The sequence below is a fragment of the Rhyacophila brunnea genome, unplaced genomic scaffold (genome assembly GCF_057557595.1).
Source record: "Rhyacophila brunnea isolate RB1 unplaced genomic scaffold, BYU_Rbru_1.0 scaffold_2, whole genome shotgun sequence".
NCBI classification, from domain to species: Eukaryota; Metazoa; Arthropoda; class Insecta; order Trichoptera; family Rhyacophilidae; genus Rhyacophila; species Rhyacophila brunnea.
In genome coordinates this window covers 57,346,462-57,368,305 of record NW_028232859.1, presented here as the reverse complement: position 1 = coordinate 57,368,305, position 21,844 = coordinate 57,346,462, and the positions used below count along the sequence as shown (strand labels likewise).

General features: G+C 32.4%; 2 protein-coding genes and 1 long non-coding RNA gene across 3 annotated transcripts in view; 2 read left to right on the top strand and 1 right to left on the bottom strand.

Moving 5' to 3' along the window:
* The window catches only part of LOC147072583 (BOS complex subunit NOMO3), a 31,993-nt gene extending 19,348 nt beyond the window's left edge, over nt 1-12,645 (top strand). The window contains exons 12-16 of the mRNA XM_085947571.1: nt 6,792-6,994; nt 7,737-7,930; nt 8,957-9,215; nt 10,005-10,373; nt 11,006-12,645. Of these exons, the coding sequence (XP_085803697.1) occupies nt 6,792-6,994; nt 7,737-7,930; nt 8,957-9,215; nt 10,005-10,373; nt 11,006-11,260 (1,280 nt within the window). The 3' untranslated portion in view covers nt 11,261-12,645. The remainder of the gene's footprint in view (nt 1-6,791; nt 6,995-7,736; nt 7,931-8,956; nt 9,216-10,004; nt 10,374-11,005) is intronic.
* On the bottom strand, nt 4,262-5,413 carry LOC147072584 (uncharacterized). The gene is made up of 2 exons (XR_015070701.1): nt 5,292-5,413; nt 4,262-4,867 (listed from the first exon to the last, which is right to left on the bottom strand). It is a non-coding gene; the product is annotated as an uncharacterized LOC147072584 (long non-coding RNA).
* Nucleotides 12,646-13,856: 1,211 nt separating the features above from the next.
* Nucleotides 13,857-16,637, top strand: Ttc30 (tetratricopeptide repeat domain 30). Its single transcript, XM_085947464.1, has 2 exons — nt 13,857-13,918; nt 14,706-16,637. The coding sequence occupies exons 1-2, from the start codon at nt 13,859-13,861 to the stop codon at nt 16,635-16,637; spliced, it is 1,992 nt and encodes a 663-aa protein (XP_085803590.1). The 5' UTR covers nt 13,857-13,858.
* Nucleotides 16,638-21,844: the final 5,207 nt, after the last annotated feature.

The following is a 21,844-nucleotide window of genomic DNA, read 5'->3' as shown; positions in this document are numbered from 1 at the left end:
ATATTTTCCAATGTAATTTTTTTTTTAAAAACTAACTTTAATTTCGAAAGTTTAGCCTGGCAATACTATGAACGTCATTTATTTCAGCGGGAATGCGAAATTTTCATCCTCGGTTTTTGACATAGGTACCTAACAATATTATCACAATTATTTATATCGATTGTACTTACAAAAAATGCCACGAACTCACTATCCGATGGCTGGAAGTTCCAAAAAAAGACGTAGGAGAAAAGATGGAAATATTAATACATTAAAAACACAAAGGTTTGAAATTATTATTTTATAATTTGACATAATTATACATAGTTGAAAAAACCACATTTCACAGAAAATTTTGGTTCACAATATTTATTTATCTTGCAAAAGGAAGTTTTGCGTATTACTTATTAATACACACAATTAAGTATAATGATCATTTGTACTTATATTATTTTTATATTATGTTTGTGCCATGTCTTATTCGAAATTAGTGTGTCTGTGACAAAAATTATAATCTGGTACAATAATTAATAGCAGCTATACATTTTGTTTTCTGTTAACTATCTACTAAACTAATATTTTTGAATGTATTATAGTATTGATATATTGCCGAAGACTATGCCTGAGCATGGAAATCCTCAAAGCATACTACCTGAACCAGAATTTCATCCCACATTTGAACACGAACACGAAGAATTTATTATAGAAAATGAAATTGAAGATTCAAGCCCTAAATTCCGTGTAGAAGGCCGTAGAATTATAGACTTTTCATATTTTTTCCAACAACTTCAATTAATTAGCCACCATGATTCTCCATTTAATTGTAATTTATCACATTTAGAAATTTTTGGGGAAAATCGGGATAACTTTAGTAGTACATTTTTTATTCAATGTAAACTTTGTGGTAAAAAATTAAAATTATATACCACTGAAATGAACAAAAACAAAATGAATCTGTGTGACGCATTTGTATCCAGTATAATCAGTATCGGCAGTGGATTTTCAAATCTGGAAGAAATGTGTTCAGCAATTGACGTACCATCGATTACAGCAAGAACATACAGAAAGAGTCAACAGAAGGTGTACGAGTGGTTTGAAGAAACCAAAAATAAGAGTATGGAAAACGCTGCGAAAGAAGAGCGACAACTTGCAATCGAAAATGGTGACGTCGATTCTTCTGGTATTCCCATGATATCAGTTGTTGCAGACGGCTGTTGGTCGAAACGTTCATACAGATGCAATTATTCCGCAGCATCTGGCGCTGCCACGATCATTGGTCAAAGAACCGGAAAGATTTTGTACATGTCAGTGAAAAATAAATATTGCGATTTGTGCGCCAAAGCTAAAAATAAAAATATCCCTGCTCAACAACATAAATGCTTTTTAAATTATACCGGTCCGTCAGGTGGAATGGAATCTACAGCAATATTAGAAGGCTTTAAAGAATCTATTAATACACATGGATTGATTTATTCAAAATTGATTGCTGATGGAGATTCCAGCACATACAAAAAAATTCTTGATTGTCACCCTTATCCGAATGTAACTGTCGAGAAAGTTGAATGTAAAAACCATTTAATTAGAAATTATTGTGGCAAAATAGAGGCATTAACCAAAGACACAAGATATCCCTTGAATGTAAGAAAAATCATTGCGTCAAGAAAAAGACGTCTGCGGAAAGCCGTCATAGGTGCAATCAAGTATAGAAAACTACAAGATAGTACTTTCGAAGAAAAGGTTATCGCTCTGAAAAAAGATTTATTTAATGGACCGCACCATGTTTTTGGAGACCATACTTCTTGTCTACCATATTTTTGTACAAATGAACCAAATACAGAGGACATGCTTGATGTAAATTATGTACCAGCATTAAAAGAATGCAGTCTATTTTCTCAATTAATGATATATAATTCTCGTTTGGTGCTAAATTCAAAAAGTTTAATTTATAATTTTTCTACTAATATTTCAGAATCTTTTAATAACATGATTGCAAAATTTGTAGGCGGCAAGAGAATTAACTACTCTCAAAGACAATCGTACATGGGACGATGTGCAGCGGCGGTAATCGCATTTAATACAAATAAGTTACATTGCACAATTCAAAAACAAGTTTATAAAAATAGCCCAAAAGCCTTCATAAATCGCTTAGAATCAAGAAGGTTGAAAATAAATAAAAAAAAAATAGGAAAATCTTGGCGAAAACCAATACATACTGTTCCTTTATCTAATCCAGATTATGGAGAGAGTTGCCAAAAACCTGATATGGACAAAAATCAATATCAATTGTTAAAAGAAACTTTTTTGAAAAAACTCAAACTGACAAACTATGAGAGGAGGGATATAGAAAGACGCACCGTATTACAATCTGAATGTGCAGAATGGCTAGAAAGGCGACGAAACCTTCTTACTGCCTCTGTTTTTGGTAAGGTGTGTAAGCGGCGAGAAAATACAAAATTTGGGCCTTTGGTAAAACGTTTATTATATAGCCAATCATTAGCCAACGTGAAAGCAGTAAAATATGGTAAAGAAAATGAATCAATAGCTTTACAACAGCTTAGTGTACAAGAACGGATTAAGATTGAGAGATGTGGATTGTTTATCGATGATGTGTATGATTTTATCGGTGCAACGCCAGATGGCATCAGCGATGATGATACAATTATTGAAATAAAATGTCCTTTCTCAGCTGCTGGAATAAGTGCAGATGAAGCTATTGTACAGAAAAAAATTAAATTTTGGAAAGTAGATAAAGACAGGAATATGGTAATAGATAAAAATCACGATTGGTACTTCCAGATTCAGGGGCAGCTTCATATTACTAAGAAAGATGTCTGTTTATTTGGAGTTTGGACGGGACATAATTTTCCTGTTAAAATAGAATTAATCAAAAAAGACGAGACATTTTGGATTGAAAAGATTGAAAAAAAGATATATCACTTTTATATGAATTGTCTACTGCCAGAAATAGTAGATCCCAGAACCAGTAGATCTATGAATATTAGAGAACCAGAAAGGCTGAATTTCTAAATTTTTATTTTAAATTTTATTATGCTTAATATATTTTCAACAAGTCTATATTACATCACTATTTTATAGTTCATCAAGATATATCTAATTTACTAATATAGTTTACTGTTACGAGACACCCAGAACGAGTGTAATTTTATGAAATTCAAAATAATATGTATACTTACATCTAAATAATGATACCTGATCTTGCTGGCGATTCCACTGCGCCATATTTTGTATAAGCATTCGTCTCTGCAGCCGTGAGTTTTGGTTCCGTGTAAAAAGTACATTTTGTTCTCAAGGTCAAAAACCAAATTGGTTGTGCCAATGGCTTATAACCATTCCTCATAAATGATTATAACTGATATCACCTCATGATCAGTGCCACGCACGAGTTAACTCGCGGGATCTTTTAAACGTCATAACTTCTGAATGAACTGTTTGTGTATATTTTCTTAACAATATTTATCATTTTAGTGTGAAAATATTCACGTTAAACATGTTGATTTGGTAAATTTTCACAAATATTTATCATTCTATTCTTATTTCATATTTTTTAAGGGATTCATTTTATTCCAAAAATAACTGACCTACAAGTACCCACCTGGTAAAAATTGAATTTGGATTGGATGGAATTTCCTAGTAGATGTTCCAACTAAACAACATGACGCTTTCTATATATTATTTACTGTTAGTTTTGAAATTATTGTATTTGAAATAAATAATGTATCAATAATACACATAGAAATCAATAGATATATAAAATAGATATCACAGTTTAAAAATCAGAAAGATCAATGCATATTACCATTGTTTATGTTACAATATAAAACAACATTTATCATTGAACGTAGGTACCAAGAAAAATAGACTTCATTAAAATGTGTCAATATAGTATATACCCGATATAATTATATAAATTATTATATTGTTAATTACTCTGTGGGGTCCATATATACTGCTTCAATTGTAATTTAATTTTACAGTATAATTATTTATGTTAAGTACTTGATTTACTTATTATATGTACAAATGTAATATACTTACCTACTTATTAGGATATATCTTGGTGAATTTTAAAATAAGAGGAAATTAAATGGAGGTCATCGTGTCTAACTAGATGTCTAACTAGACGTTGTTAAGTCTTATATAAATATTTATACATTATTAAATTGTTTTTCTGTTTTTTATTGATGTAAAGACATGGCATGTATTCAAAGTAATAACAAATTAGCTGTGTACTATTTATTTAACTTATATTAAAACCCCAAGATTGATTTCGTCTTACGACATATTTTATTCTTCTAAGTTTTACTATGACATTGTAATATGAACCATGGATATAGTATAGTACTTAAAAAAATCAAAACTGGTAATATATTATTTCAATATTTAATAGTCAATTTTCATTTGAAGTCAGCATTTAATTACTGGTATAACACATAATTATTAACTGATATCTACAACTTCAGATGGACAAATTAATTGATATATCATATTATCAGTTTTCATTTCCTTTCAACAATGTATTCATTCTAGCAGCTATTTTAAATATCTTACTAGTTTTTATGTCATGGCACCTTACAAAGGCTCCGAGCAACCGTATACTGAGCTTCGAGAACAGATGTTTACGACGGATACTGGGTGTGCGGTAATTTTAGAAGTAACGGGAGATAAAAGAACGCACCAAATAGCCTCGCATCACGTTGAGAGTGAATACGCAACTTTGTACCTGGCCCGGCCACGTGCTGCGAGTGCCTGAAGAGAATCCCAATCTGGTTTGCCTGTTCTTCAAGCCAACCGGATTCCGGCGTCCTGGATGGCCGCTAAATACTATCTATATAGCATATCTGGCGGAGTTACGGGCTGCTAGTATGACCTGGAACGATGCAAAAAAACTAGAGTGACAGAGATTCTTGGAGGCGCCGCATTGTATCCATATGCTGCAACTAAGATGCAGATATAGCCGAAGAGAAGAATTAATATACAGCATCTAGAAAACTTAAAGTCTTTGAAATGGTGTTAGAAAGACAATGTTTCTAATATCAAAGTGATATTGAGGATGAAAAAGAAAAGACTTGGAGAGTAAGCTCTACCAAATGACATACCTGATATGATACAAGTAACTGATATGCAAAATTATATTATATTTTAGAATATTATGAATCAATTTAGCAACTTTTATATCATTATCGATAATAAATTTAGTGCAAAAATGTAATTATAAAATTGTTTTATTTTTTAAATATGTATGCGAGATAGACATAGCTATAGGTTACAAACATTAGTCACTTTATATTTACCTTTTGTAATTGTACTATTAAATCTATAAAATGGGTATATATGCTTGATGGTCTACGTCATAAATAATATTATATGAATCACGCCATGTTCGGATCGTACGCCGAAAGTCGGACTTATTTCATTATTAATTAAAAGATTTATTTCATTCCATCTTATTCATATGAAACCGTCGACAAGCAAAGATCTCGGTAGACATTTTCTCCATCTGCAAAAAACATAACATATGAACTGTTAATAGTGTGATTTTTAATCTTTTATAGTGTGCGACTGTTTGAAGAATGGTAATTAAAACGGATTAGTGATAATACAAAGCATCAAAAAAGATTGATTAACTAAAATAAAGTAATCAGGTAGGTAACATGTTTAATAACAACTAGAACGCCTTAGATTATATCAAACAAATAAATATGAAATCACAGGCATTCTCGCAATAACCTCTAAACTAACCACGCAACTAATGTAGACTAAGAAAACAATAAATTAACACTTGAATAATATATGCAAAACACACAGAATACTACTACAGTAATAAATAACATAATATTGTACTTACAGATAGTGTTTCTTATTCCTGATATAAAACACAATTCCTTCGTTAGGTATCTTGCAATTTGCTATCAACATAATCTGACAGCAGAGAGTTTTTTCTATTAGTCTATGGCCAAAAATACGGATTTACTTGGCCGGCTAAAAAAAAGATTTTAATATAGCAAGAACATTTTGAATATGCGACAAATAAATAAAAGTATATATAATATAGTTGTTAAAAAAATCTGTGTACATTATAAAATATATTTAATATTATAAATACATATATTTTTTAAATTCATGTTATAATTTGTAAACGACGAAGCACGTCAGCTAATACGCATAGTAAATGTTTAAACTTTGGTAATCAAATTCGAATGTGACAGAAAGAGAAAGAAAAACTTTTTAATCATATTAGCATGCGTAAAAGAGATGTAACATAATATCACTTTCACTTTAAAAATCATACCTAGTATTCAATGTCATAGTTCAACTTTAAATGAAAAAACAGAAACTCTAGGTAAGCATGTGTGCCCTTAAATTAGAAGAAAATCAGCGACTTATTTTTTTTTGGCTGTTATTAATGACTTTATTATTAATAATTCCATAGTCAAGTCACATGCTACTAGTGCCCAAGAATAACATATCCATAATCGTTACTCGTACAGTCTATGCTATGACCACCATCGTGGAAAATGATGGACGATTTTTAGTTTTTCAATAATATCGCATTAACGGCCGAAAATATCGAAAAATGTTTCAAATAAAAGCTTATTTAAGAACATTATAAAATACACATTTATAATTAGTATATTTTTCCAGCATGTATATGCAATGGTTAACGAGTTCTAGAGTAGGATACAATGTAAAATACTGATTTAAAATTTATTGAAGCGTGAATTCTATCTATTTAAATGGATGGTCATTTTATTGGTCTGTAGTGATTACTAATTTCTTCTGGTATTTTTCAGGAGAGCAAGAAGCAGTGCTTAGTACAGGATCGGATGGAAAATATCATTTTGGTCCACTGGACGCCTCACTTACCTATTCTCTTCAAGCAGAGAAAGAATCTTACGTCTTATCTGGTCCTGACGATAAGGGAAACTTCAAGGCACAAAAGTTAGCTGAGATTATTGTTACGATTGTCGACGCGGCCAATAAGGAACCTCTGCAGGTACAGTACACGCAATACCATGTCTTATTGCCTTTATTACAGTAAAACCTCGTTAATACGAATTCCATGGGACCGAAAATCGAAAAAAAATTCGAATTACAAAATATGAAATGTATGGGGGAAAATATTCTTGTTCTTGTCCTTGTTGATTTCGTGGATGCAGCAGTTTTGTGGATAGAAACAGATAGAAGATCTCGACTGCCAAAGAGATATAATAAAAGAGATATGGAAAATCCATACATGTATTCATTTTTGGATTCGACTTTGCAGATAACGAGAAATCAGTAACAATGTTATGTATGATATGAAGACGAAACGTCAAGATGCGTTTCGGCAAAAAGTGTTGCCATATTATGGAAATGTTTACTGGGAATACTTTATCCTTTCGTGATTAGAATTATAAAATAAATGTGATAATACATTTAAAGTTCATAATAATCATTCATTTATAATTATTCAATTTATATGGTACCGTTCGCACATATTTACAATTTTAAAATTTTTAATAAATGACCGGGGAATCAAGTTTTATAAGTTAGCCATTATATGGACGCCATGATGTACATGACGTCACCCTAGTGATGTTGCTAAACAACGGATTACATTTGCGTTCATGCATGCAAATTGGCAGTATTTAGCTTGAAGGTAATTTGATGTTATATCCATACAGCGGTTAGATGGGAAGAAAAAATTCTCTCTTGCTGTATTACTGATTGAGTTATATTAATTATTTATTTTGCAGAGCGCTTTGGTGTCAGTATCTGGAGGATCGTCGTATCGCCGCAATCTGGCAACAGGAAATGATGGCAGACTCGTGTTTCCGTCTCTTGCACCTGGAGAATATTACCTGAAGCCTCTCATGAAGGAGTATCGATTTAAACCACCTCACCGAATTATCGCAGTGAAGGAAGGGGAAACCCATGAAGTTACTTTGAGGTTAGATTCAAATATTTTTATGTGTTGATATTTATGTTCTTATTAATTTACTTTTATATGTGGCTTAAGGTTCTCAGCTGAGGCATGGTCTAAAAAGATCGTAACTATGCGACGCGCGGATTGAGCTAATGACGCGTGCCGCACGGAACATAATTTGTCATAAACATTCAACATGCGTCCATTTATAATGTTATATTAGTAATAATAATAATATATTCATTGACATGTTTTCTTTTTCGAGTACAGGCATAACGTTTTTTAGTCATCTTTACACAATATAAGAATATATTCTTACCACGCCATCACAAAAAAAATGATGTACTGCCACCTCGAATGCCGTTCGGCGATTGACGACGTATGCGAAATATCGTCTCACCTATTGTTGAAAATACTTACTCGAGCGCATAATGTAATATTTTGATGTTACCGGTCTTATTCCAAAAAAAAAAATAGCTCATGGAATTCTATAATATGATATAAGGGAATAGTATGAATAAAAAATATATGATTACCTTTTTCATATCTTTACAACAAGAGGATTTAAAATATGCCATTTGTTCATTTGTTGTTATTTAGTGTAAACAGGCATTTCGAAAAACACTGAAGATTTTTATAGTTATTTTTCAAGAACATAGTTCAATCTTTCCAATTGATCATAGTTTTATTGTATTGTCTTCGTTTGGTGCATGTATATTTGTGATATGAATTGTGATTATTTGCCATTTCATTTATGTAGCTTTCGTCACTGCTATAGTTTTGACTAGCATGAAGTTAGCTACACAATAGTAATATTTTTCTTCACACTGCCTCATATAAATGGACTGCTCTGACTCTGCGAAACTTTAAAATCATTCTGAAATGTCAACTATGAATGAGTCAAACCTATGTAAAATTAGCTAAAAACGTATCCTATATAATATTATATCAATGGTATGTACAGGAAACGCATCCGCAGTAATACGCCCCAGATGATGAATTTTTGGCCTGAACCAACAAGTAATGTGTGTCGTCTTTGATTGTTATCAGTGGTGTTCGTGTAGCATGCTCGGCTGTGGGATCAGTGGTGACACTGGGAGGGAGTGGAGTGAGCGGGGCCACAGTTCTAGCTGAGCCTGCACCCGGGGCTGATCCTTCAAAGTGCCCCTTGGAAGAGGCGGCTCCAGAAAGGGAAACTGGAGCTTTCCGTGTTCGAGGCTTGCTCAGAGGATGCTCCTATCGCCTCCGCTTGAAGGCGCCTGCCGATTTGGGAATTGCTCATGTCATTCCGCCTTATATACAACTGGATGTAAGTGGCTTAGTGAAAGGCATCATAATACTTTTAATGGATTTTCTTCTTAAGAAAAACTAGTTTTTCTTCAATCAATAACACACTAGATTTACATACTAGGTACTAGACACACATAATATGGGGCTCTTAGAAACATACCTATTAGAAAAAGTATTTGTACCTAACAAATGGGACACGGATCCGCAATCATCGCACTCTGAGCATTGTGCTTTACTATTGAGTTATCGGTGAAGTACAGAATAATTTTATGATCCATCGTCACCAAATATAGCAGTTACTCAGGCTACTCAGTTTAGTCAACAGAGTCTTTTTATGCGAAATGGTTGTTAGCCATTCTCTCAACCTATCGGGTCCATGCTCTGGATCTAGCACAACATAAAAAACAAAATGAGAATTAGTTAGACCCATGGTTATGTATAATGGCAGATGATTTTCTATTAATTATTGGCATTATTACCTAATGTGTGTCTTGGCTGCCTCCTGGAAATGTTATCACTTCTCTCTGTCTAATGTTTTATCACTGCTCCATCAAGAGTCAATGGCGTCCGCTATAGGCAAATGATAACTGATTTTTTGCGTTCTGAATTGGAAGATTTTGATTTGAAAAACATGATGAGGCCACATTATTGCGTGTAAAAAACAAATTTGTACCAGAACTTGGATAATTCTTTATATACATTTTATATCTGAAGACGAATTAATTTAATTCGAAGTTTGCAATATCTATGGTGTGTTTTATTAATAAAAAATTGAGAAATACACACTTATGAATGTCATTTTCCACAGGTCAAATCTGAAGCTGAAGATTTGGAGGGCCTCAAGTTTGTTGCAGTTCAACCTCTGCTTGTTAACGACGTATCAGTGTATGTGTACACTGCAAAAGTAGAGCATTACAAGACTCTCAAGCTACGCCTTGCCACAGAACTTGAGCCCACATCCAATGTTTACACCAATAAGCTTGATGCGACCGGATATGCTTCTGGAATCAATCCAGGATTGAAATTGACTCTGCCAAGGTTGCCGGCTGACAACCGAACCTATTTCATACAGTTGGAATCTTCCCTGTCGAAGGCTACGCACAGTTATAACATGGAACCAATATATTTCGTCGCTGATGGGAAATACAAGAATTTTGATATTGAATTCAAGCCTAAGGTAAGGAATTATTAACATTTTATGACTGTAAGAAGATAAATTAGGAAATAATATTATGCTTATCCTTGTTACATTCAGGTATATTTCCTTATTGTAATTTATATTACAATATTATCAACACAAGGCAAGGAAAAAAAATTAAAAAAGATTTATGTAACTATGATAAATTAAATTATCTCCGATTCAAGTCAATTTAAGATTATTCATTGAATATATGTACATAAATTGAAACAACCTCAAAAATATACTTATTAGAAAAGTTCTTGCAAAAATTCTAGACTGAACCCATACTATCAAATTATTAAGCTACCGACCTAAGCAGGTGTTTTCTTATATTTTTCAATTTTTTTTTTCCAATTATTGGTTTGTTTCTGAGACCATTTCAAATTATGTATAATATGATTGTATGTTATAAAATCCAGCAAACATATTCTAGCAGTTGTGTTTATTATTAACATGAAGCTTTAAAAACGTGTGCTTATTATTGGACATTGTGCACTTTCAAGTGCTAAATTTCATGTTGACAGTAAACTCGAATTTTAGAATAAGGCTGCAGGAACACAATGAAATAAATGAATTTTGTTATATATATATTATGTAATATTTCTATTTTTTTAAAATTATATTTCTAGGTTAAAGTGTCCGAACAAGACTTAAATCAGCCGTCGATTCTCATTCTACCTCTGATCGGAATCATCCTGATTATTGGTTTGAATAAGGAATATGCCCTGTCACTTGCTCAGATGATGGTCGATAGGATCTCTGCCAAGATGGCTCAGTCCAAGCAGACCAGTTTAAAGAATGCTCCGGTCATCATGGATGACAGCCAAATCGATCAAATTGTCCAAAATATTAATGCAATCAAACGGCGTCCCAGAAAAGTTTGATCAAATAATATTTAATGTGGTTTAGGTAAACAAAATAAAAGACAATAATATATTATTATATTCAATCCCTGCGTGAGTTTATAGAAAGAGGAATGTTGTTATTTAAGAGTTTTGTATTTATTTAAATTTTGTTATTTTGCATTGTTATAATTAGGTTTGATTCTTTGTTACACATCACGATGGCAATTTTAATGTGAAAAATGTTTTTGTATAGTAATGCTAGAAATACATTATGATCACGTCACGCGAGTGCCTTTGAGCTTGCCTTGCAATGTTGTTTTACTTGATATTTAAAATAGTATCAGACAGATACTTCTATCCTATAGCACATTTTGAGCCGAAAACGAATAGTGTTTTAGAGTCACATGCTCTCACGTATCGTTGATTTCAGTGGTTTAGAAGGGGGATATAAATGACAAAACCAATGTGTCAGTTATTATAATTGAATGTTTTTACTGTTATATCATGTGAGCTCATGTGACGTGATGATAATGTGGTCCCAGCATAATTTTGGTAGTGTTAAAATCTTTTAGTAAAATTGCCGAATAACACCTAATTTTTCACATCCGGCCTCGTCTTTGGAATTGTTTCACATACACGATTCCACATACGATTACAGTTGAAACCATTTATTTTACAGGTAAGCTTTCATGTATGTATGAGAAAACGCAAACATCGTACATTTGAAACAAGTAAATTAACAGTTTACAGTAAAAGTCTTTTAGGTTAGTTTTTTTGTTTTTCTTTCTACACTTAAGGTGACGTCACACAACCTATTTATGTATAACAGTGGCCTATCTGTCACCTAAATCACAAACATGAATTGATTGTATATTTAATAAACATATATGTGTGTAAATAGATAATTACCAAAAAACTTCAGCCCAGACAGGAAAAGGTGTTTCGTTTAGTACCTTTGTTGATCCAAATTTGTTATCGCAATAATAAATGTGTGTATATGGTGAGATATTTTTTGGCAATTTTGCCTGTTTTTATTGATTTTTCAAAAGTATGGATTATGGAAAATTTCACTTACAAATTACAGTTTAAATGAAAATAAAAACAACAGTTGATTTGTGTTTATTTGATTAATTTGCAAAATGCATAATATCAGAATGAAGTCTTAATGTAAGTTGTCTGATGAATGAAACATGAATTTTTCTACATTTACATTTTTGAAAATGTTATGTTCATGAAAGAGGACATCGCAAGAAAATCCTTGACCAAGTGTGTTTACTATGTGGTTTAAAAAAATGTTATTTTTCTTCAAAATTATTTGAAGGAGAAACACCGACGTCATTTATATTGTAATACATTATAGTAATACATATATCGCAAACTTATTCTTTATTAAGTAAAACCTTCCTTTCATTAGGTGGGCTGATAAAAAAAAATACTTGAGAAAATGTATACAAACCTGACAACTATAACTTGATACGTGACCATTGTGCTATGTTGTATTGCCGGTGTATTGCGATCTATTAGTTCTTAAAACTGCCGCATCTCAAGTTATATTTGTCGATATCTACGTGCAAATTTTAATCTATGTTTGCACTCAGTTGTATGTGTGTTTGAATAAACGAAATTAAAATCAGTCATTTCCCCTCCATGAATTTTCATCAAGTTAACAACTTTAGTTAGACTATTACATTTGTTATAATAATTATTAAGGCTGTTTTTTTGTAGAATTAAATTTATGGTGTGGGATTTTGTTTTCCTATCACTCGCCGATTAAATTTGTATGTACTATTAATTATATATTAGTACATCTACATAATATTATTTATAATCATAGACAACATAAACGATTAATTTATAATATTTTTCAGAATATTTTTTTTTTATTGGAACGTAAATGTTGCCACAAATAATACAATTTTCAATCTATCTATTCAATTATTATTATGGTAAGCAAATCTTTTATACATAAAATGCCCTAAAATGTTTATTTATATTGATACAGTGTTTATATGGTAAATAAATGTCACGGTAAATCTCCGTTTCCTATTTTGGTCCTTTTATTAATTTCCCATAAAATATGTATTGTAACAATGATTTTGAACCTTTTATTGTGTAAAATTTTCCTGCAGTCTTATAAATATACAACTCAATGCCTGACTCTATAATAATAATATAATGAAGAACTTATTATATTTTGTAATATTCATTTCATTTATCTTATTTCACTGAATTATTACAAAGAATGTGAAAATTAAGAAAACCGAAAGATTAAAACATGATGGAGATGCCTTAACTCAGAAGTGATTTGATATTCATCGATGAGATGATTTTTGGCATTGGTGCAGTTTTTTTGTTAATAAATTGTGAATTTCAAAATTTAATATTTTAATTGTAACACTTGGTACCTACCTATTAGCGAAAACATCAATATTATTGATAATTTTTCTGAAAAAAAGTAGGTAATTGAATACCAATAAGTAACAAGTGTACTTTTAAATAGTTTTTTTTATTCTGTTCTGGCAATAAAATTACTGCTTGCATTATGTGGTTGCCATGGTAACAGAATTCAAAACAACATTCTTTCGAATCAGTATTCTTTGACAGAATTATTGAGGAAAATTTAAAATATATTTCAAAATGGTGTTTGATCACATAAATATTAAAGACGGAGAGTATACGAAGACCATTTACACATTGGTAATATATATTTATATATTGAAAAGATAAATTTAAGGAGTACCTACCTACCTAATTAGTCCTATAAACTCATGTGTTTGAGTTATTATTTCAATACTATTTGTACCTAGTTATTGCCAAATAACTATACATTAATTATTCTAACCGTATCCTTATACAACCTAGCCTATTGGTAAGACTGGGTTTGTTAGTGTTGGGCAAAAATGTCATCACTGGCTCTACTATTCAATGTGGACTTGGCCGCCTCTAGAAAAGATTTCCTAGCAGATTACGTGAAACGATTGTTAACCCATCACAACCTTGCTCTGGATCCAAACACACATTGGAAAAGCATCATATAAATTTGCTAAATGCAGGATTCAAACTCTGCAACCCATGGCTTCAAAAGTTGACATTCTGCCATTTGAACATCGTGGGACCTGGAGCCCTAGGCGCTGTGTTGTCAAATTGACAAAAATTGGTTTTTATTTACATTATTATTATTTTGTCGGTCTTTTTTGTTGCCACAGTAGTAGGTTGGTAGAATGGTCATCTCTGGAGCTGTGGGTCACGGGTTTGATCTTGCAGCTGGGCATAATAAATTGAATGTTATTTTTCAATGTGTGCCTTATCCAGTGCAATAATCCAATAGGTTGGGTGAATGGTTAACAACCATTCCACATAAAAGGTCTGTTAATATAAACCCCACTTTGTGGAGGTCCATAATATACTCTGACTAGAAGCGAACATGGGAATTTACCTTTTATGTTTCTATCTACATACAATTATTATTGTTTATTATTTTCAGATAAAAGAAAAGGCTTTCCCAGAAGCTATTAAAGTGTTGAATCATGTTATAGATGTTAACCCAAACAGAGCAAGTCTGTCACTTCTCGGTTACTGTTACTTTCACATTCAAGATTACGTTAATTCGGCAAACTGTTACGAGCAATTGACCGAGCTACACCCTGAACATCCAGAATATAAATTTTATTATGCGCAGTCTCTATATTTGGCATCCTTATTCGACGAAGCTTACAAAGTTTCTAGTCAAATATCGGAACCGGAATTTGAAGTCAGACTGACTAAATTGCAAGCCGCAATTAAGTATGGAGAAGACGACATTACTGCTGCTAAGGCTTTGGTCGAGTCATGTCCCACTGATGACCCAGATAGAGATATTAACTTTGGGTGTTTGCTGTACAAAGAAGGAAAATATGAAGAAGCGCTACAAAAGTTTTCTAAAACACTTCAAGTGATTGGATTCAACGGGCATTTGCATTATAATATTGCTCTGTGCTATTATCGAATGAAAGAATTTTCCTTGGCTTCAAAGCACATTAATACTATTGTAGAAAGAGGCATACGTGATCACCCAGAATTAGGTGTTGGGCTTCAAGGAGAGGGAACCGAAGCAAAATCTGTTGGAAATACTTTGATTTTGCATGAAACTGCACTCACTGAAGCGTTCAATTTGAAAGCTGCTGTAGAGTATCAATTGAAGAATATAGAAGCAGCGAGAGAAGCTCTGAATGATATGCCTCCTCGTTATGAGCACGAATTGGATGTAGTGACGTTGCACAATGTCGCTTTGGTTAATATGGAAATTAAACCTACGGAAGGTTTTGAAAAACTTCATTTCTTATTGCAGCAAAATCCGTTTCCACCAGAAACGTTTGCGAATTTATTATTGCTCTACTGCAAGTTTCAATACTATGACTTAGCCGCTGACGTGTTGGCTGAGAATGCTGATTTAACTTACAGTATGAGCTCTTATGTTTACGACTTCATTGATGCAATTATAACTAGTCAGACTTCGCCGGAAGAAGCATTTCAGAAGTTTGAAGATATCTCATCTCGGTATTCTGATCAGCTCAGAAAACTCACGAAAACTGTACAAGAAAGTAGATCTCAGGGTGACAATGATGAAGTCAAGAAAGCCGTTCTGGAATATGAAGACGCTCTTGAAAAATACATTCCCGTGGTTATGGCTCAAGCTAAGATATATTGGGATATCGAAAATTATGCACAGGTTGAAAAAATATTTAGGAAATCGGTAGAATTCTGTAACGAATCTGATGTTTGGCGATTGAATGTTGCGCATGTTTTGTTCATGCAGGAAAATAAATACAAAGAAGCGGCGAGTTTTTATGAACCGATTGTCAAAAAGCAATTTGATAATATTCTATCCGTGAGTGCTGTCGTCTTGGCAAATTTATGCGTGTCTTATATTATGACAACGCAGAACGTAGAGGCGGAAGACATCATGAGAATGATTGAAAAAGAAGAAGAGCAACAGGGCTTTGAAGATCCACAGAAAAAGTTCTTTCATCTGTGCATTGTAAATTTAGTGATCGGTACACTCTATTGTGCAAAAGGTAATTTTGAATTTGGCATATCCAGAGTTATAAAATCAATGGAACCTTTCAATAAGAAACTTGGAACCGACACATGGTTTTATACAAAGCGATGTTTTCTGTCTTTCATTGAGAATTTGGCGAAACATCTTACGTCAGCCAAGGATTCTACAATCAAAGAGTGCTTGCAGTTTTTGGACGGGTGTGAGAGCCACGGCAGATATGTGGGGACTGTTATTGACACCCCTCTGCAAGATGACGATGCTACTACCAAGGCTAAGCAGACAGTCACGTATGAAGCGAGACTTCTTAAGTATATGGTCCTCAAGATGACATCTATCGATAAGTCAATTAATATATTGGATTTTGAAGATGCTAAATAATTTTACAATTTTCATTGAATGTAATTTTTGTAGGTACATACCTACATGGAATGGAGAATAATAAGTCAGGTTTTATAGTGTCCATGGTTTTATTCATTATTATTGTATAACAATAACAGATAGCTATTATTATTCATTATAGATAATTAATACATACAATTTAATATTATTTGAATACTTAAGTACCCACTCTCTGGATTAAAAGTAGCTATTTCTGGCTTAATTCATCCAATTTATATTAATATTTACAATATAATAAGTTCAATAAATTTATTGATTGCTATTCAGAAAAATAAATTTATATTTAACAATAAATGCTATTAATTTTAATAGGTAAGTATATACAATCAAAAAGGTATGTAATTTTCTGTTTTTTTATTAAATAATAAATTGTTCAGGCCTCATGCCACTTTTTACATGTCATTTTTTATTGTTTGCTTGATTATTTTATTAGGCTATTAAATTTCTTTATAACATGGCAATAAAATAGATATAATAAGGATACCTAGGTAAGTACATTATTATTGTTTATTTTTTCTAAATCATTTCCGTTTGTAATAGTGATTAAATTCTAAGCAATAAATAGTCAATAGACATTTCATTAAATAATTATAAAGATTTTTGAGGTGGAAATAAATAATTAAATATTAGTTTTAACAATAAATACTGACCTAGGCAAGATTAAATAAATACTATGGGGGTTATTTCCCTATGTTTGAAAGTCATGATTTCTTTACAATAAATTCCCTTAATTTTAATAATCTACCCAACTATTACGACTGTGAGTAATCGTATGGTTGATATCCTGAATATGGCTGATAAACGTATTCCGTTTCATATTCGGTACTACCGTAATCGGCGCCATAATCGCCATATTGTCTCCGGTTCCGGTCAGCTGTGAAAGATCTTGCGGTCGGCGGGCGCGTTTGTTGTTTTTCTGTTGGCGCTGCCGAGTCGATTCTTTTTTCAAGTGATTGTCCTTTTGTACAGGGAAAATCTCGCGCGCAATCGGAAAATTTCCGATGCTCGTTGTGATCCCAATATTTTGCTAATCCGTCTTTTCTGAAAATTAAATATTTGCAATGTATTAATTATAACATGTACTTATATGAAAAATAATATAATAAATTAAGATTCCTTATAATCAAATCAAGATAAGTATCTAGATCTTTTATTGCTTTTTGATAAGTAGCAATGTACCTAATGCTTTTTAGTTAACAATAATATAATATGTATAAATACCTACATACTCAGTCTAATAAAACATAACAATATAATAATTAGTTGCAGTTTTAACATTAAAACTAAAAATACTGTAGGAGGTAATATTAAAATTGTAATTTCTTACCTAACAAAATATAATTGAAATGTCTGGAATGGCCCTTGTTTCGCTTTAGCATGAAGTTCACAAATTGTCCTTTTCTTGCAGTTTTCATTTCCAGATTCCACGCTGAGGAAAGAAGAAGTTATGAGTCGGTGTCGAGTGATGAACCAAGTCCATTTTTAGTACTAAAAAGGTTAAAACATCACTGTCCAATACTATACCTACACAATATATTAGAATAAATTACCTTCTCGTAATACGATTCAGAATTTCAGAACCGCCATCTTTTGTCAAATCTTTCTTCAAGCTTCGCTTTCGTCTTTTGCGAGTACTATCGTTATTACTGGCCGATGAGTCATCCACAGCACCGATTCCTCTGGCGCCATCCAAGTCATCTCCACGTCTCTTGTATGGATGCTCGCCATACTCCGGCCCAGGTCCTGTCGATTCAAAACCGTGATAGGGGTCGTGATCTTGGTAGAGAGTCGGGATCGAATAATGGTCATGTTCGTGTTCGTGTTCATGAGGAATAACCACCTGCTTCAGCTCGTTTATTTTCAGCAGATATTTGATTCCAGCGAACATGTGTAGCAGACCCGTTACCATGCCAACGAAGACCATCGCCAGGATTATTTTTATTATGACAAGCACGGCGACTACACCGAAAATGGTGTGAACTGAAAAATAGAAAATGAGGGAAGAATGTCATGTCACTTGCGTCGTGTAATGTCAATGTCACGTTATATCCAAGTTATTTGGTCATCAATCATCATAAACATGCGATCCGTATCACCCAGCAGATGACGCATTCGATTCGCCAGAAAATTTAAAAAGGGGCCTCGAAACAGTTCAAATCAGTCATATAAATATTAAATTTTAAATTTATAAATAAAAAAAAATATGCGTGACGTATGTTTATATCAGATTTAATGGATGTTAGGCCATTCGCGCATCAATGTATATTTATTTAATATTAACACTACAATAGACTGCGAGGATACCAATAATTAACGTGGTGAAACAATCACATAAACACAGGCATTAGATAATCACATATTCACATTTTTTTTACAATTGTGAGTTTATCTTTGATTTATAAAAAAATCTTTTTAATCTTTTCAGAAACGTATTTATTAATTAATACAGTTGAAATTGTAAATTTAAAAAAAAATGTCTCAAATTGCAAGCGTCGTATTTTTCCGCTAGGTGCCTCTGCTGGTATAAGGATCCCTTTTAAAGGGTACTTGAAAATATAGGCTTCTTGAAGTTTTTATATTCAATTTTATCATTACGTTCATGATAATATTGTGTGCCTAGTTCAGGGGTTGGCAAACCGCGGCTCGCGAGCCACATGCGGCTCTTTGAGTATTGGCGTGCGGCTCTTTGCCAAATTCCTAATTCACATTTTATACAAAAAAGGTATGATTGTTGTCGTTTTAAATCCGCCCATTGCAAAAGTCGACAAATTAAATTTTTCTCCATTTCATATTGACACGAGCACTTTTGAAATAGATTTATTTTTGTGGATTTAACAAGCAAAGAGTTATGTAGCTCCAAATTTGTTGGTCTTGCCACCAAAATTGAGGATTTGGAGAGAGAAAAATGCAATTTAATTTCACAACTCAGCGGAGCGTTCTAAAAGATCTACATAATGAGATAGATACATAATATGTATGTGAACAATCATTTTCAAACATGAATAATATAAATAGCATTTAGAGAAGCCAAATAATCGATGAGAATTTGGAGTCGCGCCTAAAATTGAAAACTACAAGTTACATACCAAACATACAGACACTCTCCAAAGAAATGCAAGGAAGGTCATTGTTCACATTAGTTTTAAGGAATGCGTGAAAATTGTATGTAACTCATTTTCTATAAAAAATATATTTATAATTTCAACAATAAAAAAAACTTATATTTGCGTTAGCTTTATTCGCAAAATATTCTTCACTTGATAAATACACAATAACAATCTCTGAAATAAATCATATTTATAAAAATATATGTATGGCTCTCGAAAAAAATTTTAACCGTTGTGATACTCATATTTGGCTCTTTTGGTCCAAGAGTTTGCCGACCCCTGGCCCTAGTTCAATGCTCTCGAAACTGTGGTATTTGCTTCCTTAATGGTATTGAACTTCGTTAAAATTTTTTGAAAAGAAAATTTGATCAAAGTCATTCTTTCTGAATATCTCTGGATATTTTTTTTTAAAGAATCATCAGTTAACTTTAATTGTTTGTAAATGTAGGCATCTAAGTCTATGCTATTATTTGTTTCTGTGTTATGAAAATATAAAAAAATTATTAAATTTTGAAAAATATACTTATTCTATTTTATATTAAGTATATTTAAAAAAAATCTAAGGTTACCTTATTTATAACCTTACCTTTAGTTAGTTATATAATCTGTAAAAAGTATAGTAGGTATGTCGGTAAAATATATTTAAGCGTCTATGGAAAATCAGTATTTTGTCAGTTGTAGGAATACGCAAAAGAAATAAAGTAAGAAGTCGATAGAAAGGCAAAGAGACAATTTAAAAGCAGTCATTTTTTGTTTGAATTTGGTCACTAATCCATAAATCCAAACAAAACATATTTTCATTATTAGTTGAGTATGCCATCTGGTTGAAGTATTAACTTCTCTATCTTATTCCATTAACAATCTGTTGACAAATTGACAGTGAAGCCATGACAAAATAATAAGGTCCTGGCTCATACATATCAGAAACTTTCAGTAGGTACCATAATAATATTATCCCTGTTTAGTGAAGCGGCAGGCAGGGAAAAGATTACCAGAAACATTGTCGACATGTAACGGATATGGTACAAAAAGAGAAAGCCCTATACTTTCCGAGTTCCCAATGAAGTTCCAGAAGGGTGAAAATAGGTTGTTAAGATCTGACATACATAGTGTACACTAAACTTTGTCAGGCATACTTATTAGTTGTTTTCATTGAACTAAGAATAGGTTTTTCAATTTGTGTTTCAAGTCAGGGTATGGACCTAATAGGTTGAGCAAGTGGCAGACATCAATTTCTCGTTTGAACAAAAATCTGTTAATATAAACCTCCACTCTGTGGAGTCCCATATGATCTTATTAGGATCGGAAATGGTCGGAAAAACGAATAGGTAGGTAGGTACAGTTTGCAGATGGTGCTGGTTACTGTTCTGAAATTCAATTAAACCTAACCTAACCCGAATTGCCACGGAGTATGTTGGGCGTGGAGGTGTACACTTTGACAGTCATACTTAATTGTTTTAATTGAATTAAGAGTACAAATAATTGCAGATGGTATTTTTTAAAATGAATGTTGAAATTATCTTCTATCTATAAAATATTTTTTGGCTGTTATCTATTATGACTTGGTTTAAAAACTAGTTAACATTATCTCTAATTTATAACTCTGTTTCATTTTATAAGTCTGTTATATTTATAAGTGTGTTACTCATAATCTGTTTTAGTTCAAAGAAAACAAATACGTACGACTAACACAGTTTAGTGTGCACTATTTATTTCGGATCGCAACAATTTACTTCCACCCTTCGCCACTGAACTAGGTACTTACTTACACACCTAACCACTAAATACCGTATCAATAATAGTAAAACTATTAAAAGCCGTTTCATTTAACGCACCAAAATTCAAAAATCGGCACCGGTTGAACGACGATTGTTATCAGACGAAAAAGACTTGAATAGGTTAAAAGAAAAACTCACCAAAAACTCCTCCATAAGGACCGTAAGGACCATAAGGAAATTTATGAATTCGTCCTTCCACCTCCGACCCCGAAGAGTCGGACGCAGTTGTGACTATCACAAATAAAACTAGCACACATAATATCTTCATTCTGAACATCACTGATATATTTTATTAATCTCT

Excerpts from the sequence above, each read along its gene's own strand:
- Ttc30 (XM_085947464.1), top strand. The coding sequence starts at position 13,859 with ATGGTGTTTGATCACATAAATATTAAAGACGGAGAGTATACGAAGACC. Across the intron at positions 13,919-14,705 it reads CGAAGACCATTTACACATTG|ATAAAAGAAAAGGCTTTCCC; the intron begins GTAATATATATT and ends TATTATTTTCAG.